The sequence below is a fragment of the Rousettus aegyptiacus genome, unplaced genomic scaffold (assembly GCF_014176215.1).
Source record: "Rousettus aegyptiacus isolate mRouAeg1 unplaced genomic scaffold, mRouAeg1.p scaffold_m13_p_14, whole genome shotgun sequence".
NCBI lineage: Eukaryota > Metazoa > Chordata > Mammalia > Chiroptera > Pteropodidae > Rousettus > Rousettus aegyptiacus.
Genome location: NW_023416289.1, coordinates 44,962,266 through 44,989,207, shown reverse-complemented (window position 1 = coordinate 44,989,207; position 26,942 = coordinate 44,962,266). Strand labels below are relative to the sequence as shown.

The 26,942-nt window shown below is 53.4% G+C and overlaps 1 protein-coding gene and 1 long non-coding RNA gene across 2 annotated transcripts; both read right to left on the bottom strand.

Annotated features, from left to right (window-relative positions):
* Positions 1 to 13,218: 13,218 nt before the first annotated feature.
* SELENOW (selenoprotein W) lies at positions 13,219 to 17,424 on the bottom strand. Its single transcript, XM_016155436.2, has 6 exons — positions 17,311 to 17,424; positions 15,920 to 15,944; positions 15,767 to 15,820; positions 15,528 to 15,602; positions 15,333 to 15,431; positions 13,219 to 13,603 (listed from the first exon to the last, which is right to left on the bottom strand). The coding sequence occupies exons 1-5, from the start codon at positions 17,355 to 17,357 to the stop codon at positions 15,351 to 15,353; spliced, it is 282 nt and encodes a 93-aa protein (XP_016010922.1). The 5' UTR covers positions 17,358 to 17,424; the 3' UTR covers positions 13,219 to 13,603; positions 15,333 to 15,350.
* LOC118611380 lies at positions 15,946 to 17,304 on the bottom strand. The gene is made up of 2 exons (XR_004954291.1): positions 16,945 to 17,304; positions 15,946 to 16,847 (listed from the first exon to the last, which is right to left on the bottom strand). It is a non-coding gene; the product is annotated as an uncharacterized LOC118611380 (long non-coding RNA).
* Positions 17,425 to 26,942: the final 9,518 nt, after the last annotated feature.

The window sequence follows — 26,942 nt, the reverse complement described above, 5'->3', positions numbered from 1 at the left end:
TAAAAAAAATTAAAAAATAAAGGATTGTAAACTGAAAAGTTCCTTGCAATCTGTGAGGTCAACCAAGGGTTGTCACCCCTTAAAAAAAAAAAAAAAAAAGTCGATCTTTAAACCTTCCCAAGAATCATCTCATACAAGCTCAAACATATATAGATCCTTTCAAACACCCTTTTCTGGTTACACCCCTAGAATTTTGGTGGTCCTTGTCTCCATCATTACAATGAAAAAATAAACCAAACTTTTCTCAACTACCAGTGTCCTCCTGATGGTCTTTGGCTGAAGGACATGGGCCAATATCACCAAATGTGTCCAAAATACACTTTAAAAGCATGAAAAGCCAGGCTCCCCATCTCCTCACCCACTAATCCCAGGCATGGTTCATTTTCTCATCTTTGCCAAACTAATCAGCAAGATGCTACACTTAACTTCCTTCAAAAATCACAGAGAGGGTGGCCTCCGCTCACATCTTATAGACCTAGGAAATGGCTAGATTGTCCCCTGTTGACAGCAAGGACATCGGCAGTCTTGGTGACCGCTATGTTCCCAGAGGCCCAAGAAGCAGAAAAAAATGTCCAATTATGGCAGCTAGGAAGTGGCAGCTCAGAGAGCGAGCTGAATCTGCTGACGACGTCTCTATGCTTCGTTTCTTTATGTGTTTGATCACCTAGTTCATGGTCACTCTCATTGGTTATAATAAAAGTCCCCTGGAGATGAGCCTCGTAAGTTGTACTCTCCCCCGACCCAGTCCCCAGCACCCTAGACAAGCGAGGAGTCCAGTCTGACGTTTAGACGCGGGTCCGTGCAGCTCCGAGGGGCTGAACTCAGTGACCAGTGACACAGAGACCAGACCCAGTTCATTCATTCACAAGGGAACTAGGCAGCAGTCCCCCTGCACCCCATCTCCCCTCCAGCATGTAGGAAAACCACCGGGACACCAAACCATGGGCAGGGCCAGTGTGTCTGAGCGCTCCCCATGTCCAGGACCAAGGAGGCAACTTGGAGAATGGACCGAATGGGCAAGAGTGGCCTCTGGGGCCCAGGAGGAGTCTGCTGGATGGCTGGGGCAGGAGAGGATGGTGGCGGGGCAGGGAGGTGGGAGAGGAGGCGCTCCCACGACTGGGGAGGAATAGGGTGACCCTTGGGCACTGGCTGGCCCTCTGGCCGGAACTCTCTCCTGAGATGAAACCCCCCCCCATGGAGGCAATGCCTGGTCCCCCTGATAGAGTTCCCTTAGGACGTGGCCAAGGCTGTCTTGCCAGCTGGGAGGTGTCCCAGCCCCCAGCACAGGGCCAGAGTGCAGTAGCTGCTCAATGAAAGGATTAATCCATTATTGCTTCTCCAGCAGGGGGCGGGGCTTAGGGTGGGCTCAGGGAGGGTGGGTCCCGACACCCTTAGGGTGCGCCTGGTGGGTTCAGCCTGGAGGTGGTATTAAGCCCCAGATCTTGCAGGCAGAGACGCAAACGCAGGGGGCAGAGCAGGAGTGAGGATGCAGGACCCCGGACCCTCCATGGGTGAGTCCGGGCCGACCCTCAGGGGTTGGGGCCAACGGTGCGGCCAGCGGGTGGGATCATGGCTGAGGTGGCGGGCTTCTGGGCATCCAGGGGAGTTCGCGGGCGTGCGGGAAGACTTCATAAGTTTGGGGATGGCCTTAACACTTGGGGGGCGAGGTGAGCAGAGGAGAGGGCCTGGCGCACAGTGCCGGCTCCAAGCGTCAGGGTGGCTTCCGCCATTAGATGGTGGGTGGTGGAGACCGACCTGGGCCACCATCCTGCATGAGCCCGAGGCGCCCGCCCTACCTGCCTTCCCGGTTGTCGGGTAGGGCGTTAACCGGCTCATACTGCGCTGTTATCAGGCCCGATTCAAAGAGGTGGACGCTGAGGCCCAGACAAGTACAGGTACAGGGGCCGGAGCCAGAGCTGGAGGCCGGCGGCAGCTGGTTCAGACGCTTCGCCGCTATCCACAGCGCTGCCTCTCGCCCTCCGGCCTGCGCCCCCACTTGCTCCAGAGGGCATGGCGGGCTGGGGCCTGTCATGGGGCTCCTCTGACCCTGTTTTCCCCTCCGCGGGCCCCCACACCTCCCCAGGACGGCCGCGGAGACGGCGGCAAGAGCGCACGGTGTACAGCGCGGCGCAGCGCGCGGAGCTGGAGCAGTTCTTCGCGGAGAACCAGTACCCGACGTACCAGGAGCGCGAGACGCTGGCGGCCCGGCTCAGCCTCCAGGAGCACCAAGTGCAGGTCTGTCGTGCCCCGGCCATCGCCAGCCGCGCGCCGCGCGCGGCACTGACCATGGGCCACCTCCGTGCCCTCGCGCGCTGAGCTGTGGCTGGGGAGACCCAGGCCGGGGTGCCGTGCCGCCCGGGGTCCCACCACTAGTACAGGGTCCCCCCAGGGCCGATTCAGGGATGAACTCCGAGTCTACTCCTACCCTGCAGACTGCAAGCGGCCAACATGCTCTGGGCCAGACGGACACCCCTGGATCTCCGCAAGCCCAGACCTCAAGGCCTGTGCGACTCCGGGGACCGTGCCCGGCAGACCCCTTTTTAGCTCCTAGTCATCCCCGCCGCGCCCCTCCTGCGTTCTGTACCTCCCCTGAGGCCTCCGGAGTCCCGGGGCCTCTGTATTTGTAGTCCGCGGGAGACGTGGGGGTCCCGTCCTTCTCAGCTGAGCGGCCTCACATCTGGGCAGAAGCGGTGCTCCAGACCCCTCCCCTCCTCACGCTTTCTGTCTCACCCCTCTCTTCCGCAGGTGTGGTTCAAGAACCGGCGCGCCAAACACTCCAGGCTGCTGGGCCAGCCCAGGTGTCAAGGCCCAGGAGCCCACGCTGCGCCCCAGAACCCCAGAGCCTGCGCCCCTGCTCCTGCCGCTATGGGCCCTGTGTTCCCCAGCGGCTCCGCGTTCCCCGGGGGCTCCGCGTTCCCCGGGGGCTCCACGTTCCCCGGGGGCTCCGTGTTCCCGGGGGGCTCCGCGTTCCCTGGGGGCTCCGCGTTCCCTGGGGGCTCTGCGTTCCCCGGGGGTCCAGGTTTCTGCAGCCCCCCTGCACCCAGCTCTCTTGGAGTCGTCCCAGCCCCAGAGTCCAGCGTCTCCAGCTGCAGCCAGGCCTGGTGGGCCCCTGCGCAGGACTCCCTGATGGTCCCGCCGGCCCCGGCCCCGGCCCCTGTCCCCGCCCCGGCTCCAGTGTGGCCTCAGGGCCCCTACGCCCCAGATTTTTCGCCAGACCCTGCTGTGCTCCCTAGTTTCCCAGAGCTGATGTCACCCCAAAACTTCTTGGAGGAACCCTCCTCCTGCTCCACGTCCGCGTACCAAGAGGGAGATGACCCAGCAGATGAGGCCATGGGCCCCACGACATCACTGGGTTTATAGGGGATTCTGTCCCCGCAAAGCCCTGCAGATGCCGCGGGGCTGGGGGACCGAGGGGACCTTCGCCAGCCTGGACGCCCACGCGGGTGCGGGAAGCGGTAGCCGGTGGGTCTGCGCGGCGGGTCACCCTCTCGCGCGTGAACGCGCCTCCACGTATCGGAGCTGCGACGGGGGCTTTTGCTGCGTTCGCTGCATGGCCACCATGCGTCACAGTGCTCTGAATGTCCCCGCCCTGTTATTTAGGGTGCACCAGCGTATTTCTGTGGGTTCTTAGGTCTAGGAGTGGAACTGGGGCTCCCGGCGGATGTCTCGCGTTGGTAGTGCTGCCCGCGACCTTTCTAAGCGTCATAGACCAGCCTGGTGCGCCCGGCAGCCTCCCGTCGGCGCCCGAGCAACATTTGAGACCCTGAGATCCTTCGGTGTTTGCAAATCTGCTGACTCGTGTTGCGGCTTTCTTGTATTTTTAATGTTCATTTCCCTGGCGATTGAGAAATTAAACCCTTCTCAGGTTTAATCCAACATTGAATACTGGCGTGTTCATTTGTTAACCCATTTTTCTTTAGTCGAATTTATTCTTATAGTCTCTTGGTAACGGACATGTTGCAAACTTTTTTCTCATTTGTACTTTTCATAGGTGGAGTTTCATTTTAATGTCTGTGCTTCTCTTTGTCTGTTGTTATGGGCCAGTTTGTTTGTTTTTCATTTCCATCACTGGTGAACTGACACGCTGTGAAACAGTCAAATTATTAATAAAAGTTAAAAATGACTTCCACGGATAAGCCCCATTTTCAGATTGACATAAAAGTCGGTAAGAGCTGATGGTCAACGTGTCTGCTTGTTTTGTTGCAAACCACAAATGGCTCATAGATGACATGCTTCTGAGGTCCCCAGCCTGCTGCTTTGAGTATAGCTCAATTTTGTGTTTTCTTTTTAGTTTTACTTTCCTCCTTGTGTTAATGCTCTCTTTTCTTTCTTTTTTGAATAATCTTTAAAGATGTCCTTTTGTTATGTCAAAGATTTTTGTTCTCTAAAATCTTTATAGTTTTATCTTTCATCTTTAGGATTTTAGTACATCTAGAATCGCACACAATGTGAGGCAAGGGTTTGGGTTATTTTGATTTTGTTTTGTTTTTCTCAAGGATTTCCAACTGTCAGTTTCATGGAGAGGCTGGTCATTTGTCATAGATCAAGGGTCTATTAACATGTAGTTCGGTGTGGGCAGTGTCTATATTTTGGGTCCATGGTCTCTACAGCCTTCATTAAGCACATGCTCTGTCTCCTGTCTCCAGCTTTTTCTGCCGCCCTCTGCGTCCATCCTGGTCCCCGGGGCCCCCCACAGCCGGTTCTCTGACCCTGTCCTGGTCCCATTTAGCAAATGCTCCAATCCTCTTAGGCCGGGCCAGCCTCAGCAAAATATAGGGAGAATTAGCAGGGATTTGGAGGGACATGTGACAGGCTGCGGTTGGAGGGGATGGGACACAATTGCCAGGATATGATGAGACCCCTCCCGCTTACATCAGAGAGACCCTGGTAAGAAAATACACAGGAAAACACAGGGAGACCCCGCAAGGAGGCAGGGACAGGGAGAGAGAAAGAACACGGGGCAGAGAGAGGAGAGGTTGGGAGAGGGGATTAGGAAGAAGGGGGAACAGGCATCAAAATTTCTCGCTTTCAGAACCAGAAAAGTAGGGTGTCCCTAGCACGGGTCACTCTCCGTGGGACGGCAGCTGTCCTACGTGCTCTAATATACTTACCAAAGGTCCTTTAAGGCTGGCAGCCTAATCCCTTGCCTACAGAAGTTCACACCAAACCTCAGAGCACTCAAGTGCCTTTGCAAAAACAGCAAGGGTCAGCGCTGTTTTAGAACTGGGCTGCGGAGCTAGAGGGCCCAGCCCTTCAGCCCTTTGCTCTGGCACATTGTACTTGAGCCCACCCGCTTCTGGGACTATTCAGAGACGTCCATGGGGCTTTGGGTAACTACGGCATCTCTGCGCATGTGGGTTCACACAGGGAGTGTGCCATTTACAGTCTCAGCACAGAGCCTGATTTACGGAAGTACTGAGTAAATGGTCTTAATATGCTGCCATTTAGGTAACGCCCCTCCCACTTCACCCTGCATCTCTTCCCACCTGCTGTCTGTGTAGACCCAGGCTTCCTTCCTTCTCCTCCTCTGGTCTCCCTCCCCCAGTCCCAGCAGGTTTCCTTGGCCTTGACCTAATCTGACTCACCACCCCGCCCCCACCCTCAGGCCAGGCCAGCTCTGTAGAATCTCAGCCAGTTGAGAGGGGAGCTGAAGGGGACAAGGGACATGAGGGCAGATGATGGCAAAACCCTTCTCCAGCCCCTGCTCACCTCTTCTCATGCCCCCTTGGTGGCCGTGAGACTTCGTGCTGTCAGGATCTCTGGGATCCCCTGCCCCATGTATGACCCAGGGAGAGAAGAAGAGGCTGCATTATCTCCCTCTCTGTGATTTAGTGACTGTGGCTAAAGATATTCAGAGACCTCTTGGTTGCCTTTGTGTTTTTAATCAAAAATTGAAGTCTATCTGCCTCCAAACCCATCGGATTGCAGCTATCAAATATACGTGGCTTTTCGTATGTCCATCGTACCTCGAGAGAGTGGTTTTTTAAAAAGCATGCCATTAGCCAGCTCGGCGGGAATACATCAGTCTGAATTGGACTCTTTTATGGTGAAACAGTTTGTATCAATGTTTTCCACACTCATTGCAAGCACTGGCTTTAAAATACATACGCCAGATGCCCCTGGGTGTTTAGGAGGCTTTTTTTTTTTCCTCATGTTGTCTTTTTCTTAAATAAAGTGTTTTACTTCCAAAAAAAGTTTCGAACCCTCCTTTTTTTCTTCTCTTTTGGCTGCATTCAGCTCTCCACCTAGATCTCTTCTCTGGGAAGGAGAATAGGATGGAAATTTATGTTTCGTATTGCATTCATTTCCTTTCGTGCACTTCGAATTTCTTGCCATAGAAGTGGTTTTTTAAATCTTTAAAAAATTGTATTGTAGATAAGATAAAGCTATAATGCTTGTAGCTGACATAGGAAAAACCCTGTGGAATACAACACACACACACACACACACACACACACACGTACACACTGAAACTGATAAATGAAATTTGGAAGATCCCAAGATGCAAAATCAATCAACAAATATTAATTGTATTTCTATATAATAGCAATGAAAAACTGTAAAGGAATATCTTAAAAATAATACTATTTATAATAGCATTGAAAAACATAAAATACCTGGGGAGAAAACCAGTGTAAAGTGTGCACAATGTTGACAATTATCAATGCATTGCTGAGAGAAATTACAGGAGACCTACATGAATAGAAAGGCATCCCATATTCATGGATTTTTCTTCCTAAATCTGTCTGTTCAATGCAATGTCAATGAAAATCTCAGCAAGCTTCTTTGAAGAAATTGTCAAGATGATGCAGAAATTAAATGGCGATGCAGAAGATCTAGAATAGCCAAAACAATCTCAAAAAAAAAAAAAAAGTGGAGAATTTGTGTTACCTAATTTTGAGATTTAATATAAAGCTACAGCAGTCAAGAAAGTGTGTTATGGGCATAAGAGTCAGCAAATAAGTCAATGGAACAGAAGAAAATAGCCAGAAATAAAATCGACTTGTTTTGAACAAAGCATCAAGTCGATTCAATGCGGGGGGGGGGGGGGGGCGGGGCGGGGAGCATAACAATGGTACTGAAATGATTGGAAGTTTATTTGTAGGGAAAAATGACCCTTGACACCCACCTCATTCCAAAGGAAAAGCTAGAACCAGGAAGCTTCTAGAAGCATCTGTACATTACCCATAGTAAAGGATTTTTTGGTCTCTTTCTCTGCCTCTGTGTCTCTACATCCCTCTGCCCGTTGCATCCCTTCAATGTCTTCTTGTCTAGGCTCCCGGTCTCCATCTGCCTGTCGTCTCCTCCCAGGTTCCCATCTTCTTCTTGATCTGTTTCCTGACCCTCCCCCTCCTATTTTCCTTTCTCCATCTTGGACTCTCATCTCTTGCTCTGTGTATCTCTCTCACCACGAATTTGGACAAGAACCCACAGCAGCAGGTGTCTGCTTTGTGACCTGGGGCAAGACACTACGCCTCTCTGAGCTGTAAAGTAAGGATTGAAACATATACCAGGCTGCGCGTAGTGACCTCTTTCCAAAGACTACGGCACAGAAAGGAGAACAAACGAGTAACTTTGTCGTAGAGAAACCCAACAAATTCTACCTTGGCCAGGTGGTCAAGTATATATCCTTGACAAGGTGTGATGAAAATCGCGCTTCCTCCCCCAAACCCTTAACACCCACAGAATCATGAGAAAAACATCAGACAGATTCCAGTAGAGGGATATCCCACAAAACACCTGAGTGGCCCCACTCAACGCTGTCAGGGTTGTCAACAAAATAAATTTAAAAAAAGAGGAAAGCCTGAGAAGCTTCCACAACCAAGAGGAGCCTGAGGAGCCACAACGACTAAGTGTAACATTGTGTCCTGGATGTGAGCCTGGAACAGAAGAGAGACACGAGCTAAAAACAAAGGCAACCTGACTAAACAAAAGACATTGGTTCATAATTAACGTATTAGCAATGGGTTCATTCATTGTAACCCATGGACCAGACTGACGTATGGTGTGGATAATGGAGGAAACTGGGTGCTGGATGTATGGGAATTCTCGCCTCTGTTTTTCTGCCAATCTGAAATCTTCCTAAAACATCAAGTCTAGTCTTTGAAGAAATTAAAATGATTCAGTGGAACTGTGAAAAAGCTGTGTGGGAAAGCTTCGTGTTTTTCTTTCATCAAGTGCCCTCACGTACACGCGGCGTGGGAAGAGTCGACGGAGCCCAGCACCTGCAGCGCTCCGCACAATGGCAAGCACACACTGCGAACAACTTGGACGGCTTCTCTGCCGACCCTCTCATTCTCACACCTCTTCAGTATGTTTTATCTTATGTTTAAATGTCCGTCTGCGGGCCACGTATATTCTGTTAACTGTCATGGTGGGAAGCACAGTCCCCTCTTCCATTACCTGTCCCCTCCCTCTGTTGCCCCCACCTTCTGCTCACCCCCTTCTCTCTGGCCCCGGCTCCATCTCCCGCTCCCTTTGCTGCCCCCTTGTGGCCGTCCTGGCCCCTGGGCCTTTCTGCAACTGGTTCTCTGACCTGGCCCTGGTCCCATTTAGCAAATGCTCCAATCCTCTTAGACCCGGCCAGCCTCAGAAGAGCAGAGAGAGAATTAGATCAGAGTTGGGGAGAGAAGGGACACATGACAGGTTATGGAGGAAGAGGAGGGTGGGCAGACAGAACACGGTGACACCCCTGGGAGTTGCCAGGATGTAACGAAAGCCTCCCCTGCTTATCTGACAGATCCAGTAGGGACGGGACACAGGTGCCCTGAGGATGGGGTACAGAGAGAAGACGGAGGGGCGGGAAGAGGGAGAGATCAAGGGGCAGAGGCCCCGAAGGATTAGAATGAGTCTCTCTCTGTCTGGCCCGCTGAGGGACCAGAGACTTTGTTATCTCTCATCCAGATTTCTAGGGGCACAGATCATTGTCAATAAATCTCATTTCCTTCTCAAAGGAACCCAATTTTTTTGGTGAAAAGACCGACTCTAGGTCTAAGGCAGGAAATATCGAGACGAGCCTGGAGCATCTTGTCACACCGAAAACACGAGGCTCTCAGGTTTCCGGAGTGTGTCCCTGGTCTCGGGGGGGAAGCTGAAGAAACCAAAGGGGGATCGTTTTGAGCTTCAAAAATACAATATCTGCAATGGGTTGAAAGATGTCAACCATGTGAACACCCGAGGGTTCAAAAAAGGGACTTAAAAGAACTAGCGAGTGCAGCAGGCAGACGTCACTAAATCGGGGAGAATCCCGCATTTCTCCCACCTTCCCTGCGCACACTATAAAGGTCAACAAACAGCTAAAGAGAGACGTGTCTCCCTTGCGGAAGAGTTACACCCAGAAAATAAAGAATACGGAATCAAGAACTCTTTTTTTGCATTTCCTGTGAAATAAGGGTAAGTCTAGTCCGGTGCTGACCAATGGAACTTTCTAGAATGATGGAAAGGAATATCCTGTATCTGGCCTGTTCAATATGGTAGCCACTGGAAACAATCTGGTGGCTATCGGGTATTTAAAATGTGGCCGTGGAAATGAATTTTTCATTTGCTGTTATTTTAATTCATTTAACTAGCCACATGCAGCTAGTGGTCATCCTATTGGACTGTGCAGGTGGATGTTCACCCTCGGGCCTGTGACTCTGAGTCCTAGCTGCACACTGGAATAATGTGCCGTAGGGAGACTTCAAAAACAGAGCAGCTCAGGGTGTGTAAAGCAGCTTTATTCGCAGTGGCTAAAACCTGAAAGGAACCAAGACATCCTTCAGTTGAAGATAAACAATCTAGGGTCATTCCAGAAACGAGAACATTATTCAGCGCCAAAACCCATGAACGATCAAGCCATGGAAGACGCGGAAGAACCTTAAATGCGTGTTACTAAGGGAAAGACGCCAATCCAAAAAGGCTGCCTACGGTATGATTCCAACTCTATGACCTTCTCGTAAAAGCACAGCTACGGACACAGGAGAAAGATCAGTGGTTGTAGGGGTGAGGGGGACGGGGCAAGCAGCAGAACACGGGGGCTTTTCAGGGCAGTGAAACTACCCCGTTTGATACCATAATGGTGAACACACGTCACTACACGTTTGTCCAAACCCGTAGAATGGGGAAGCCAGGAGAGAGAACCTGAATGGAAATGACAGCTTTTGCGTGATAACGGGGTGTCAGTGTGACCTCAGGGATTGCAACTAACTGTACTCCTCTGGTGGGGATGTGGTTGGTTGTGGGGAGCACAGCTGTGAGGAGCACGTGGGGCAAACGCAGTGCGTCCTTCTCGTGTGGGATGGCACCCAGACACGCCAACTGCAAAAAGACGTCTCCGTCATCATCATGGAAGGCCGAGTACTGAGCACTGCATGATTGTCAGGAGTGACTACTAATTTCGCTAAAAGCATCAACATCCTTGCAGTCATGTGAAAATGAAAATTAACCCAAAAGAACGGAAAATAAAAACTTGTTTGTGGATGTTCATAGCAGCCCTATTCACAGTCACCCAGTTGTGGAGACAAGCCAGACAAGCCCGTCAACTGATGACTCGACCAACAAATGTCCACACAAAAGAATATTATCCCATCATAAAATGAATGAAGCACTGACACACGCTATGACGCGGACAAACCTTGAAAACATCCTGCCAAGGGAAAGAAGCCAGACACCCCAGTCCACACGTTTCAGATTCTGTTTTTACGAAGTATCTGGAATAGGCGAATCCTGCAGAGCCAGAAAGGGACGTAATGGCAGCTTAATGGGTGAAGTTTTTTTTTGTTCGTTTTTTTTTTTTTTTGAGTGATGAAATGTTCTATAACTATGAAGTGGTGATATTTGCACAACACTGAGAATGTACTAAATGCTTCCGAATCAATCATACACTTCAAAGTGGTTCAACTGGTACATTTTATGTTACGTGGATTTTACCTTGATTTTTAAAAAATATGTCAGGACAGGCACAAAAGGAGAGGGTGCTGGCCGGGTACCTTCTTCCTTCCTGCTTTGAACATGGATGCAATGCCTGGAGCTGCAACGGCCACCTTGCCACCGTGAGCCAAAATACCAAGCAGATGAAAAGCCAACGAACTAAAGAAAGGCGAGAGAATGAAAAGATAGAAAAAGTCTGAAACTTTGATTACACTGTTGAGCTGACTACCAACCTCAAGATTCTTAACAATAAATGTCCTTGAAGTTCAAAATATTTTTTAAAAGGTGGGAGGAGCTGCCTGCCACGAGGCGCTGCTCGGCAGTCACTGAGGGGTTGGACTAAGGGGAGAGAGGGACTCGGTGTTTGCCCTGGGTAGTAAAGAAAAGCAGTTTGGAAGACTTCTTCACGCTACGAAGGCTTCGAGGGTAAAATCCCCCATTTTGTGCATGACCTTGGCCATGCCCAGTCCCAGCCTGGTGTTCCGTCCACCCCCCACCCTCACCCCTTTGCCTCCTTCCTCCACCAAATCTTCACCCAGAGGTGCGGTCAATTGTCTTGAGGTCCCATAGCCAGCAAAGAGAGAATTAGGAAAAGAGAGATTTATTTTTCCCTCTTCTGTACATCTTTGAAAAGTGTCATGTCAATAAGCCAAAAGACGGTGACTCCCTTGACTATACTAAATCTCAGTGACCGGAAGTGATTCCTGGGATGGTATTTTGCTTCCTTGTGACCAGAGATGATACAGGAAGTTCTCACCGTCGGCCACATGGTGTCGCTGTTGGAAAAGAAGGCACTGTGCAGCCTGGTTCCAGGCTGAGTGAAGTTCTTGCTGAGCTCTCTTTGCTTGAAGGTGTAAATTACCTTAAAATTAGGATTGTGGCGCTTTCTTTCTCCACCACACACAAGGTAAAATTAAAACAAAGGGACGGTGGCAGATATCACTAGAGCTCTCCCCCACTCCTGAACACAGGATCTCCGACAAATGAAATTTCGATCCCGTTTGTGATTTGAACGGACTTTTTCGGGACGGGTAGATGCACACGAGATGTAAATGGCCCTCCGTTAAAGAGCTTCTGAAAGCTCTATTCCTACTTTTGAAATGTTTTCATTTGTTAATAGCCACCAGGACTCATCGTTTATAAAGTGGATTATAAGGGAGGTTTTCCAAACCCCGCTTGCCCCACGCTTGCCCCACCTTCGTGGTTTAGTGTCAGCTGTAGGGGGGTGAAATGTCACCATGTTATTCTGAGCAGTGACCGGCTGAGGTTTGTCTGCACGGAAGCAGGACGGAAGCGGCCAGGTGCCCATGGCAGCGACAGACTTGCCCCATGAAATATTAACGGCTGGGCCTGTGAGACTTCCAATGCAGAACACCAGTGTGGACACTGGCGTGGCCCTAGCGGCCACCCCACAGTGATGACTCGACGTGGTGGCCAATGCCTACATGCCCCTTAGGGTTCATAGCTGGACGTCCCTCCGGCTTGCCGGAAGGGGCTAACCACACCCCAGAAATCCCTAATTCAGCTGACAAGGGCTAAAAACTCTCTTAGGATCCAAGTGCCCATGACACTGGGCTCAGACGTGTGACACAGCAGGTGCGAGGCTCAGTGACAAGCACGGAGCCTCAAAAGGCCTCCACTGTGCTCTCATCACCGTGAGGACACGTCCAGCCAAGGCTGGTGGCCTCAGGCACCACCTTGTGCAGACGGCGAGCGCTCAGAGAAAGAAAGCCAAGTGCCTTGTCAGTTTCTAGCCCTGGAGGTTCTCGGGTGTCACTTCCGCCAGTCTCTGTTGGTGGCACCACCAGCCCAGCTGGAGGCAGACAGACCCCAATCCCCACAGGAGCAGTACCACTAGGGGACAAGTTAGAGCCCCTCCCTCCAATTTGTATATCGAAGCCCTGCCAAGAACTCAGATGTCGCTGGAGACAGGTTTTCGAGGCCGCCTGACTGGTGTCTCATGCATAAGCAGAGGAAAACTGGACATGCACTGGCCACCAGGGTACTTATGCAGACACCATGTGATGACACAGCGAGGTGGTGGCCATCCACCTGCCAAGCAGAGGCCTGGAGCAACCACACCCGCCGACACCTGCAGCCTCCAGACTGCTCGTCACAGCAGCCCAAGCAGCCTGATGTGGGAGACGCGCGGCCACAGCGAGACTCATCTGAACAAAGTCTGGGTGCCCGGGTCTCGTTTGAATTTGCATCGTGCTGCAGTCACGCATGTCTGGGAGGCTGCTTTTCTGGACAGAGGCAGGAGCAAGAGGGGGCGTTCCGGGGGGGTGAATGGACACACGTAGACATGTGTACGTTTGGTTAAACTCATCCCATGTTTATTGAATTGTGAACCATTGCAAATATGGCTGAAATCTGCACCTCACTCACCCGGGTCCCTGTCCTGGCTGCCCCCTGGGAAGGGAGTCTGGAGCAGGACCACCCACACAGCAGAGGGGAGACGGGAGAAATGGGGGAATGCAGGGCAGTGGTGACGGGGGTGGGGGGTTGTGGAGCAGTGGGCAAAGGTAGATTCGGGGGAAGACACACGCACTCACACACAGGCAAAGACCGGGCCACGATCTCGGCCCCGCCTGGCGGCTGCAAGAACATCAGAGAGAGACCGGCATCCAGGAGACGTTTCAGTCCGTCCCGTCATGGAGCAGCCGCGGAGGGGGACTGGGCCGAGGCCACTGGGCTGCATGGGCAAAGGGGAGGAGGCGGGTCAGAGTGCAGCTGGGGCCTGTGACGAAGGGAACAGCGGCAAGAGGGAGACAGGGAAATGCAATCCCGGGGAGAAACTGAGGCACAGGGAATGTGGGAGGCCCATGGGGGAAAAGTTCTAGCCCAACAAGGCAAGGTGGACCGAGACTAAGTTCTCCTGAATTTGTCATGAGGTCTGGTGACAGTCCTGCCATGGGAGCCCCCAGCTGGCTTACAGAAAGCCTGACCCAGTAGCCCCGGGGGGAGGTCAAGGTCGGTTCCCGGAGAAGCCCACAGCCCAAACTGGTTTCTCTGACACCCCCATCAGCCTGCTCCAACTCAGACCCCTTCGCTGGTCACCTTTTGATTAGGGAGGACTCACCTCGCCCTAGGACAGGTCCATCTTTGGCCCTAGCTAATTAAGAGTGACTTCAAACCCCCTGGAATGTCCTGCCTGTGTCTGGGTTGACCTGGTTGATCATCTGTGCCCACAGTGAGATGAATGAGGGGGGGCCTTGGTCCTGAGGTGGCAGCTCTTGACCTCCAGAGGTGCTGGAGGCCCGGATAAGCCACAGCCACATGACCGAACTCCAACAAAAATGCCAGAGGCCACAACTCGGGTGACCTGCGCTGGCTGGCGACGCTCTGTGCTGTGACACACCACGGCTGGGAGGAACTGAGTGCTCTCTGCACGGCTTCACTGGGAGATACCCTGAAGGCTCACTTCCTGCCTCCCCTGCCCCCTCCCACGACCTACTTCAGTCTCCACCCCTTCACTGCGATAAACCATAAGCACGGGTGTAACAGCTGTGCCCGATTCCAGGTGGTCGGGGGACCCCAGAAAGTACACTCACAAAACACACAAGGAATCCCTCCCCTATCCCCTCCCCTTTCTCTCATGTCGATCCCGTTTTTGCGTCTGTTGGATGCGATCGCCCACAGACTGCTCTGGAACCCCTGAACCCTGTGCGGATTTCAGCAGCCACCAGAGTTACTGACGGTCTGGCAGTGACACGTGGTGTTTATGCGAGCGATGGGCGACATCTGAGTCACTGAGAATTCGCGTCCCGTGAGTGTGGCACCCCTAACCCTACCCCCACCCCCCCTTACAGCAACAGTCCACAATTCATTCAGCTCCTGCAGCTCTAGAACTACACGATTCTTGATTTTTCTTTCAGTGTGGGGAGAATCACTTCTTTTCAGACCCGCGCACGAGGCATGACGTTTGTATGTCTGCTCTGCATCCACAGAAATTTGCATGCTCGATTTCACACTGAACGTAACCTCACTCTGGTCTAGCAAAGCGCTCTCAGAAATGGAACTTGATTTTAAAAGCATCTGAGCCCCGTTTCTGGTGCAAAGCATGCTGAGGGGAGGTGCCTAGGTAGTACCCTGGGCTAGATGCTCGGTTCTAGAACACGGTGTAGTGGAACCTGGCACTCAAGTCTGGGGCATGGGAGACAGTGCTTTAGGCTCTCAAGGGTCAGGAGCCAGGATGGGGGACTCTGGGCAGGGCTAGTGCCCAGTGCCCAGTTCCAGGACAGGTTGACTTTGGGGCTGATCTAGAATACACCAGCTTGACAACTGGCTCAAAAGGTGCTGACGAGCTACAAGGTGAGTCTTGCTACTTGTTCTGGAATGCACTGGGTGGATCGAGCACTCAGGTTTGGCAGACATTAGGACTAGAAGCCAGCTCCGGTCTTCGGGAGCTGGGCACCCCTCACCTCTGCCTCCAGGGCACCTCAGTCCTGAGCTAAGGCAGCTTTGATGGCGGCCACCAGCTTCAGAAACTTGCTTTCCGTGTCCACGTAGCCATCGCCTCTCTGGGGACGGGAGGGAGAGGGAAAGAGTGAGCTGGGCCCAAGACACCCACCCGGCCCCTGCCCCCTGCAAGCCCCAAACGAGGAGGTGACACGAACCTTCTTGGAATGGACCAACTTCCCTGCCACCATCACTTCGAAGAACCCGGTAACGTGGGGAGTCCCCTCGCCACACTGGGGAGAGGGAGAGAAGCTGCAGGGGCTCAGATGCCCTGTGGGGACACGGCCCTTTCCCAGGGGAGGGCCAAGCCCAGCAGAGGGTGGAGCCGGCCCACATCGCCCCCACTGCCATCCAGAGACTAACCGCCATTTGACTCCTTCCCCGTCCCCACACTCACGATGTCCAGGCGTCCAGGGAACTCATCTTCTAACTTCTTCTTGAGTTGAAGATACTGAAAAGGGCGGGAGGTCACAACGGCAGTCAGCGGGGTCCCGCCAGCTAGCCCTCCTCCCCCATCCTCCAGGAGGGCCTTGGCTGCCACTCTGCTTACCTTGGACTTGTAGCCTCAAGCGCCACTGGCAGGAGAGAGTCCAGGAACACAGGGCCAGGGAGAGGGAGCCGGTGGGGACCGGGGAGACACAAAGAGGGACACAGATGGTAAAACCATGCAGGGAACAGACACCCACGGGAGAGAGGAAAAAAACAGTGTTGGGGAGTGGCACGGAGAAGGGGGAACAGGGACACAGGAAGGAAGTGGACAGCCACACAAGGGAATGCAACACAAAGCAAGGGACACGCGAGACAGAGGTGGACACAGGAAAAGGGGGGAACAAGGAGACCACGAGTAAGAGGCAGAGAAAGGGAGGGAATCGGAGAGCTGGGTTAGGATGAGAATTGCAGAAACAGCACCCCATGCCCCCGGGGATGCACACCCCCAACCCACTGCAGCGGAGGAGTCCAAGAGATGAAATCTAACGCGCCCCCAGCCCCCACGGCAGGCTATTCTGGGACTGGAATCTAGTGCACAGGCCTCTCGGCGTCTCAAAACGTCACTCCCCCTCCACCCCCTCTGCTTTGCCGAGCAGGCATTTTTAAGGCTGGGACAGATCTGAACCTGTCAAACCCCGCCCACCCCACCCCGCACCCCGCCGCGCCCGCGGCCATTTCACAGACACTGCGGCCGGCGGGCCTAGATTCGCATTAGCCCTGTGACCTGCCCCAACTCCCTGCCTCAAGTTTCCTCGCCTGGAAGACAGAGGCAAAATTCCCCTCCCTCGAGCGGTTTCTGGGAGGGACGACGCACTGAACACGGATGTACCCGGCACCGAGACGCCGGGCGCCTGTGCGTGCCGGGGGACAAGGCAGTCAACGAGAGCACGTCCCCTGCCTTCCTGGGGCTTCTCCACTCTAGCGGGGACGCGGATCGAGCGCGTTAAACACCGTTGGGATCACTCTCTCCCCTTCTACAGGTGGGGAAACTGAGGCCAGAGAAGAGTAGGGTCAGTAGCGAAGGGCATCCACTGTATTCATTCCTTTCCAAACCCCTCCCCGCCCCACTCTAGAATATTCTCGAACCTTCTCGACTCTCGGTCTCCACCCCGCGACTGTGATAGTTCACGGCGCCTGGGTAGGGGACACCTAAGCGTGGGCGGCGGTCCCTGTCCCCTCACCAGCGCGACCCCACCCGCTCCTCACACGGAGCGCGGAGTCGAGAGGTTTCGAATGGCCACGCCCGAGTCTCGGGGCCAGCTCTGAGATGTCCAGGAGCTACAAAAGGCGTGGAGGGGGGTCGACGCCCTCGATTCCGCGGCCCCTCCTCGCCCACACCACGCGCACGGGAGTCCTGGCCTCGCGAGGGGTCCCCGTGGCGCGTGCCTGACGCCCCCAGCCCCACCCGGACGGAGGGTGGGTCCGAGCCGGGGCCCCCGGCGTTCCGCTCACCAGTAAACGACTCGGACCGCGAGAGCCATGACCCGCGAGCGCAGCATCCGCGGGAGCGCGGACACCGACCGGCCTCGGCCTCGGACGCGCGGCCTCTGCGCCCTGCGCCCTGCGCCCGCTCCCCGCCCCGCGCTCGGCGATCCGCGGCACGAACCACCATCGCGGGGCGGTGGAGGGAGAAGGGCTCGCAGCGAGGGAGAAGGGCTCGCCCCTGGGCCCCGCAGCCCGCCCCTCGGAGACACCCCCCCGCCCAAACGCCCATTCTCTCCCCGCGGTGGGCTAGGGGTCGTCCCAACAGAGGTGGCCTCCGGAGAAGCCCCGCGAGTACCCCCCTCGATTCCCCTCTACGGGCCGGAATGGTACGGCCCGATGGGGCGGGGCGCCGGGCCTACAGCTCCCGGCTGGAGACCGGTTGCTAAGGCCGTTGCTCAGCGCGGGCGGGGAGGGGGCGGCGCTTGGGCCCCTTCCCTTCCCTGTACGAGGCCGAAGGCCCGCGGCCGAGCGGGTGCGGGGCACGCAGGGTTTGGTGAGTGCGCCGGGGCCCCCAGCATCGCCGTCGCAACCTCTCTTTTTGCCCCTTCCAGCCCTCTTGAGGGGAGCGGTTGGAGAAAAATGCGGGAAGCTGGCGGCTGAGATAAGGGGCTAGGGCGCGGATCCGTCTCTCTGAGCCTCAGTTTCCCCGTCTGGAAGACGGGTGTGATGGCCTTCAAGGACTATATATGTACTGCGCACCTGCCTGCCGTCCAAGTTCTGGGGAGACAGTGATACGAAATAGATCAGGTCCTTGCCTTCGTGGGAATGGTCAGGCTGGTGAGGATAAGGTCCAGGAAGCAACGTGAAAAATAGCCCTCCCGCTGGGGTTCGATGTGAGCATTAAACGCGTTCATACACGTGGACAGGACTAGAATGGTGTCTGGCACCTGGGGACAGAGGGCTCCATAAAAATTAGCTCTGTCCAAGGTCTTACTGCCCCAGCTTCTGTCTTCGCCTCCCTGGTGCTCACCTGCCATACCCCTGACATCTCAGGGCAGGTGGTAGACAAGGGTCAAGCCCCACTCCACCCATGCTGCTGCTGTGCCCTCTGACCCTGGTGGTCTCAGAGCCCTTAACACAGGGTTGGGGCAGACAGCGTCCCTTAAGTGGAGGTCTCAGCTTCCAGAGCAGGCAGAGCACAGACCCAAACCTTAGCCTTATCTGCTCTCTGTCCCTGCCTGGTCCCATTGTCCCTTGTCTCAGTGCCCTAGCCTCTTGGAACCACTAGGGTCTCGTCAGAGATGTTGCCCACTGTCCTGCCTCTGAGCCTTTGCACGTGCTGTATCTGTCCTTCCTGCTGAATCCTGTTCGCCCTCCAGGAATTGGCTCCAACGTATTATAGGGAAATTTTTTGTCCTCAGTGGCGACCTGCCTTTTCTGTAGTACACCTGTATTTGTCTGCTAGGCTGTGGTCTAGCAACCAAGTGGCATAGACCACAGAAACCTATCTCAGTGCTGGAAGCCCGAACTCCTAGATGGAGATGTCAGCAGAGTCGTTTCCTTCTGTGGGTTGCAAGCAAGACTCTGTTCCATACGTCTAGCTTCCGGTGCTTTGCTGGCAATCTCTGACACTCTTCCCCATGTGTGTGTAACTGTGTCCAAATTCCCCCCTTTCATAAGGACACCAGTCCTGTAGGAGTAGGGCCACCCTACTTCATTCAGTGTGACCTCATCTTAACTAATTACATCTGCACTGACCCTGTTTCTAAATAGGCCACATTCTGAGGTCCTGGGGGTTAGGGTTTCAACATATGGATTTTGCGGGGGGACAGAATTCAGAGTTATCTGGTTCTGTGGGATCTTTTTGACAACTCCAAAAGTTGTAAATAAAGGATGGCAGTGCAAAATAATTCTCTACGGAGAATGGATTCTCAAATGGATTCTCTCTGGCAGGGAACAACCTTCTCCCCCATCTCCGTCCATTTGAGCTGATATAACAAAATGCCACAGGGTGGGTGGCTGACAACAAAAATTTATTACTCGCAGTTCTGGAGGCTGGACGTCCAAGATCAAGGAGCTAGCATGGTCAGGCGAGGGCTCACTTTGTGGTTAGTAGCCGGCACCTTGCTGCGTCCTCACATGGCGGAAGGAGGAAAGGGTCATTCTGTGTCATAACAGCACTGACCTCAGTGGTGAGGGCGCCACCCTCACGACCTAACTGCCTCCCAAGGCCATGCCTCCTAACACCGTCACATTTGGGGGTGAGGGTTTCAACATATGAATTAGGGGGGACACAGACATTTAGGCCACAGGACCCCCAAATGTTTTGCCTCCCTCTGCACATTCTCTTCAATATTCCTAATCTGTAAATGTGTCTTCTTTGATATCCTTTGAGTTGGTCGTAACCCCTCACTCACCAGGGTTAAGTCAAAGCCTTTTCACACACACTCACTTTTAGAACCATATGTGTCATGATTTTCCCTTTTGTTCCAAAAAGTGTAAGAATACTGTCCTCTAGGATGCCCTTCCCAAACCCCCCGGGTTGGGTCAGTGTCCCTTTGGGCCCCCCCATCACTGTTTCAGCCACCCTGGTCATCACAGGTCCGGTGCCCCATGTCTGGTGACGTTCCCAGCACACCCAGCAAGTGGCCGGGCACTGGGCAGAAGCTCAGAAGAGGTTTTGCTGACCAGCTTAGGCCTGAGAACTTGCCAGGGGCCTCGAGAGAAAAGGGATATTCCCCTTCTGCCACTGGAAACAAAGGGGTCTCTGTTGTCTGGAAATGGGAAATTAGTAGTGGCTTCTGGGCGAGGTCTCTCTCTCTCTTTCTCTGTCTGTCTATCTTATACACACACACACACACACACACACACACACAGCCAGGGGCAGAACAGTTCACCTCGAGATCCACACAATTACAAGCAGACCACACACTACAAAATTCAGTCACGGGCATCGATACACAATGGCACAGTTGCACACACAGACAGGATCATTACTGCCCCCCGGCGTGCCCCCTCCCCACGGCAACACACAGCAACACACAACTTGCAACTCCACTTGCCCCCAAGAGACACGGCTGCACAATAATACAGTAACAATGTCACGCAGTCATGCCAAGGGGACAAGACACACAATGAGACTACACAACCACATTGCTAGGCTTGGAGGCAGGCATTGGCGCACACAGCGCAGCTACGCGCGCGCACGCACATGCACGCTCCGCATCCTATGTAACTTACTTATGATGATGTTTTGATGTCGTTAGCTGTCTCCACCGGTTAGGATGTGCCCTGCATGTTTTCCTGTGTTGTCCCACTCCCTGGTATGTGCCCAGCATCTAAAGCAACGCGTGGTACGTGGCAGGAATTCAGTAAATGCTGGTCAGAGAAATACATCTTTAAGAAAACACGTAGTAAGTTTATTGTCAAGTAGCTTATATCAAGCGCTACCATCGTGAACGTCATTAATTTTCGCAAAAAAAAAAAAAAGGCTTCAAAACAACATGCCATTTATTTGAATGTTCACAAACATTTTAGACAATTGAATCATGTAAAAACCATATGAGAAACAGGAAGGCAGGCATTTGTTAGCACCAGAGTTCTTATCTTCCTCTCCCGGAGATAATTCTTATCTCTTTCTAGGGAAGTACCAGGCGCTTAGCATTCAGGCAAAGTTGGCGGGGAGGGGGGTTCATTTCCTTCCAGCCTGGCCCTTAGCTGGTAAGAAGCCGATTTGCATCCTTAAAAGGGAAAAGCATATTTCTGATTTAAAAGTAGTACTTATGGGCTCTTCTTCCACTAGGGACAGATTTGTCCAAAGTCCACTCAAGTTCCCATCAGGTCTCTTCCACTTGCAAGAGGCGCACTGTCCCCTGGCCGCCATGCAGACACATGTAGGCGGCAAGAATGGGCGGGGCCCATGGTGAACACGGTATCTGCGGGAGCTAGGGCAAGCATGGGTGGGCGCGGGCACGCGGAGGAACACGGCACCTGCAGGAGCCTGGGAGCGTCGACTGGTGCTGGCGACAGGGGTACTCACTCAGATGTCACCTCCTCAGTGAGACCTTCCTCGACTGCCTTTTTTTTTTTTTTAATTTACTTTTTTTATATACAGTAGAGTTCACAAATCTTAAGTGTACAGCTCGGTCAATTTTTCATATATTTAACACCATTTAACCACTACCCAGAGCACAATATAGATCATTTCGTCCTCCCAGTCAATTTCTCCACGAGCCTCACAACTGTCCTGACCTGTATCACCCTACATTAGCTCGGCCAGTTCTAGAACTTCATAGAAACAGAATCATACAGCATGCACTCTGGATGGGTGGGTGGGTGGGTGGATGGATGGATGGATGGATGGATGGATGGATGGACGGATGGATGGATGGGTAGACCGATGGATAGGCAGACCCATTGAGGAATGAATGGGATGGAATGAGTCTTGCCAGCCCTTAGGGGTTCTGGGTAAGGGATTCTGGGGGAAAGGCTCAGGGCAGGGGAAGGGGAGTGGGGGAGTCAGGGGTGACGCCTGACACCCCTTACCCACAGCAAGGTGACAAGGACCTGTAGTGCAACTGTCTGAACTTTCCGGCCTCCCTCCCACCATGACCTACCCATGCCCGTCATGGGCAAGGAGCCCTGTCCAGCCGGTCATCAACCTTTAACTCCCCACTCTGTCCTCCAGTCCCGGACCCCATGCGCCTCCCATTCCCCCACCCGGACAGGCCCGAGTGGGGGCGGTTTGTGACCAGTGCCGACATGTTCGTCGAGTCTCATAGACGGAGCCGAAGCTTCAAGCCCCAACCTGCAGCTCCAAGACCCCCAGGAGCCCCTCTGGGCAGACCTAAGCAGGCTCCCCTCGGACCTCTCCCCACCCGGGTCCAGTTGCCATCCCGCCTACCGCAGTTTGGCCCCCGGAGGGGTCCTGAGCGAGGGTCGGTGAGTTAGCCACTCAGGGACCGCCCAGGTCGGCTGGCCCCGGACGTGGCTCTTGGCGCCCCCTGGCGGCCACCGTCTCTCCCGCATCTGTACCCGCTTCCCCTCGAACTTGGGGGATCCTGCATTTGGCCGTCTACACCGGGAGCGCTAATGCTCACGCAGGACCGCAGGCGGCGCCACGAGGCTGCTCCCCTCACGGTCACTCGGGGGTCCCCCGCCCTGCATCCTCCGGGGTAGGTGGCATTCGTCTAGCCCCTGGCGTGCCCTCCTGGCCGCCCCTCCGACCTCCTGGAGGTGCTTCCGGCTTGTGGGGTGGGGGTGCAGGCGGGAGTGGCTCATCCACCGCCCCGGCCCGCCCCCCACCAATTCCGGCCGCACGCTCCTGCCGTCCCGTCGCTGCCCCACCTCAGGTCCCTCAACCCTCTCTTCTCCACCTCCCCACCTCTTCTCTCCTCCCCGCTTTTGTCTACACTCGGCACCCGCTCCCAGTGCCTCAGAGGGCCCCAACCCCACGCGCGACCACCCCAGTCTCTCCGTGTCCAGTCCCCTGAGCTCCAGCTGCTGTGTCTCGCCCGATCTAGGAGGGTCATTCCCCTTGTCGGTGCTACAAGGTCCTCAGCTGTGAAAAGGTGGTCACAATGACATCTGGCCCACTAGAACCAGAACAAGGACCTGGGACAGAGAGAGCTTACTACATGTGGAAAAAGCACGAATTTTAAACATGACATTATCCTTAAAGGGAAGGGAGGAGTCTACGACATGACCTGCTGGACTTAGTGTCCTTCCAGCGTCCAGGGCATCAGTCATCACCCTCCCCCATGAACATGTGGGACAGGTACTGGACGAAGGGGTGGAGGTGCCCTCCGTTGTCTGTCTGGGCTCCTGTCTCATTTGCCTAAGGCTGGCCTCTCTGAGTCGACGGTCCCCAACCTTTGGGACACCAGGGAACAGAGCTCCCAGGAGAACCTAACTCCTGAGGATCTGAGGTGGAGCTGAGGCGGTGATGCTGGCGCTGGGGAGCGGCTGTGAACATGGCCCACCTCCTGCTGTGCGGCCTGGTTCCTGACAGGCCAGGGGCTGGCACCCGTCTGCGGCCCAGGGTTTGGGGACCTCTGCTCTAAGTGGAATGGAGAAAGTCCTGGCTGTCCCCCTGGATCACCTCTGCCACCCACCTCTCTGGAGGGACAGTAACTGCTGGAAAGGCATCTAAGAAGTGCAATGGCTGCTCCAGCCTCTGAGTGAGTGGAGGTCGGCCAAGCCCACCAGCATCCCCCAAAATGAAGATTGGGGAGGAGATGAAGGGACAGAAGAGCGGATATAGGAAGAGATTAACAAGCCACCAGCATTCACCATGTGGGTGTGGTCCGTTGACTCTTGTGTGATCCTCCCAGGTGCCCCTTCTGTGTCCATGTTGACATGTTTTAAACTAGTCTGCAGTCTACTGTTATGCCATTTCCCCATTTAACAGTTCTCTGAGACAGCGTATTTCCCCAGATCAGTAAAAATCCTTTTGAAAGCCGTAGTTGTCTTATATGGTGGTGAAATATCCCAAGGACAGACACCCCACTTGGAAAAGCCCATTTCTTACTGCTCTATCTTTGGACAGTTTCTGATCTTCCAAACAGTTCAGTAGCAGACATCTTTGCATGTGAGGGGGAATCTGTCCACAATTTAAAAAGTTTTCTCCATTATAGAAAAGTTGGAGAAGCTGGGAAAAGTCACAGGAAGGAGAAAGCAGCTCTCAAAAGCCCCTGCCCCAGAGACCTCGGGCGTGGGGTCAGTGTGACAAGCCCTGGAGTGTTTGCTTTTTTTCCACGAAGCATCAGGACATAAACACTTCCGGGTTCTTACACGTGAGCCCCAGCCCTGGGGTAGCGGTGGCGGAGGTCGCCCTCCCCCGAGTGGCCGGGCCTGCCCCCAAAACCATTACTGCGTTTCCTCCCATTCTACACGGCACTCTGTGGGACCTGCTCCTGCATCATGCTTCCCCCGTTTCCGGCCACTTCCTTTGGGCACAGTCCCAGGGGTGCAATCAGTGCACCAGAAGGTAAGTCTTTGTGCAGGGCCTTTGGCACGAATTGCAAGTTTCCACACTTTTTTTTTTTTTTTGAAAGCCATTTTTATTTTTTTCCTAACATTGTTTTAATAGCACATGCTCATCTAGGGTCTACTCTCTGCCAGGCCCTGTTCTAAGCGTCCATGTGCAGATTTAGTCCTTGTGATACGCAGGGAGGTGGGCGCTATCATCATGTCCACGTGAAGCACAGAGAGGGCAAGTACCCTTCACAAGGTCACATGGCCAGGAAGAGTCGGGATCTGACCCTGGTCCGGGCACTTCTCCATCCCACGCTGCTGCCCAAAGACAGCCGCCATCTTTTCAACAGCCGAGTCATGCTCACATGAATAAGTGTCCCAGCCATGCCCCAGCTGGTGGGTGGTCTAACTTGTTTTACTTCGCTATCAGAAGCAGATCTAGGTTTTGTAGTACCCGACTTTACATCTTGGGGGAAAATGTCACAAATTGCAAAGGAGGGTAGAGGGCCTTGGAAGGAACCGGCACAAATAAGTGGCCCAAAGCTCAAGTTCCGTTAGCATCACTTAATCTCAAATGTGCCTTTTCCATAATAATTATTAGGAACAAATTTTAAATGGTGAAGCCGTTTCCCACATACCCCATCACCTAGATCCGCGTTTCACTGCACTTGTTTTTGACGCATCCGGTACCTGTCCGTCCCCCATCCAGCCAGAGATCCCATTGTTTTCTGCATTTCAGAGGAAATTGCAGGCATCAGTTCGGCTTGCAAACCGTTTAACTGGATGGAGTTCAGCATTTTAAATATTTCTTTTGCTGTAAAATTAGATGTGACATGCAATTGCATGCACACGTGCCTTTGTCACAGAGCCTGTTTTTTTTGCACACACGGGAAGAGACGCATTTCCCCAGGCAATAAAGCAGTGTGAATTTCCTGAGGACCCTGCCTCACGTCCAGGCTGCAAAACTCGCCCTTGAGTGGCTGTGACTGCCCCGCCCCATTCTCGTATTTGATGGATGCTCCGATGGCCATCTCGGGCACTGAGCTTCTGCCCTTCCAGCAGGTTCCTTCAAGATCATTGGGTCAGAGGCCAAGGCATAAGGCTCTTTAGCAGACCCCGAGTGGCTTTTATTTTCACCTTGATCTGCTGTCTCCTACACCCTATTTTCTTATTTTCCTTTTTTTGTTTTAAGACGGTGGAGGGGAGTACAGTTCCTTAAAGTCATGATGTTTTATGGATTGTGGGGGTGAGGGGGAGGCTCTGACGTTAGTCTCTCCCTTCATCCATTCCTCTCATAAATTACTTGCTCTAGTTTTATAAACATCTTGTCCTGAAGAAACCTTCCCAAAGCTGCAATAAAAAACACAGAAAGACTAACTGAGAATTAGAAACACTGAATACTACTTCTGACAAAATATACCCTCTACAAAATCAAAAGGACTAGCTTGGGAGAAATGCTTGTTAACATGTATGATGGACTTCAGATTCATAACAAATAAAGGGCTGCTATGAATAAATAAGGAAAACCCTAACAGCCCAGGAGAATGGTCAAAAGGTCTGAACCCCCACAGAAGAGGAAAATTCCAGTGACCATAAACTCGATCTCACTGGCAACCAGGTACAGTAAACACAGGGGAATCACCTGGTATGGGAGCCCTGGGCGCATGAGTGGGTTCCCACGTTGCTGGGGAACAGAAATCGGCATGGCCCACATGGAGGACAATTTGGCTGAATATGTCAAATGACCCCTCAGAGACACTGTCCCTTTATACTCCCCCACCCCCGAGATTCACTTCCAGGTTCTTGTTCTACAGACACATATGAAATGACATGAGTACAGCTATGCATTCCAGTGTCACCAGGAGGCACAACACAGGCCTGGCTGAGTGAAACTAGTACTGGTATAGTGCGAGCCTACGCAGCTGTGAAAAAGAACAAGGAAGCACCCTGCACAGACACCGGAAGTCTAAAATGCACTGAAAAGCAAGTCAGAAACCACATGGTGGTACCTTCTATTCAGGACACAGAAAAGTTAGAACAATTCTGTTTTTGCATAGACGTGTAAGCACTTTAATGGAATCACACAGTACGTTACAGTATCCTTCACCCCAGACCATTGACAGCCACCTCTGTGGAGGGGACTGAGTGTGAACGAGGACAAAAATCAAGGGTGACAGTCCTGGTTTTTGGTATCTTTGTGCGCCATATCAACAACTTCTAATGAGGACAGTCCTTTATTATTTGTAGAATTAAGGATTCAAAAAATAGTAAATAGGTGTGGGGGAGGGGGAGACAGCCACCCCTCTGACGTGCTTGTTTTCTGGCCTTTAAAATGGGATAAACTGCAGTCATGGGGGCGGAGTGACTCCGTCTGCAAGCACAGAAGGCGCTCAGCCAATGTCAGCCGCTGCCACCACCAAAGTGACAGTGCTGTCATTGAGACCTGCCTCTCCGTCACGTGGGGCCAAAAGCAGTGGCTATACCCCTAACAGAGACCTCACTTCCTCTTCCCTCCCCTCCCCCAACCAGCCCACCAACCGTTCCCCTCTGCACTCTGGGGACACTCTGCCTCTGCGGGGCGGCCCTCTGCCACACCTGGTTTTGGTGGAGATGAAGGTTCTGGAAACTACATCCTTGTGCGCTAGAGGGGACAACACATGAAGAGTCACACGCCAGGCCCAGGC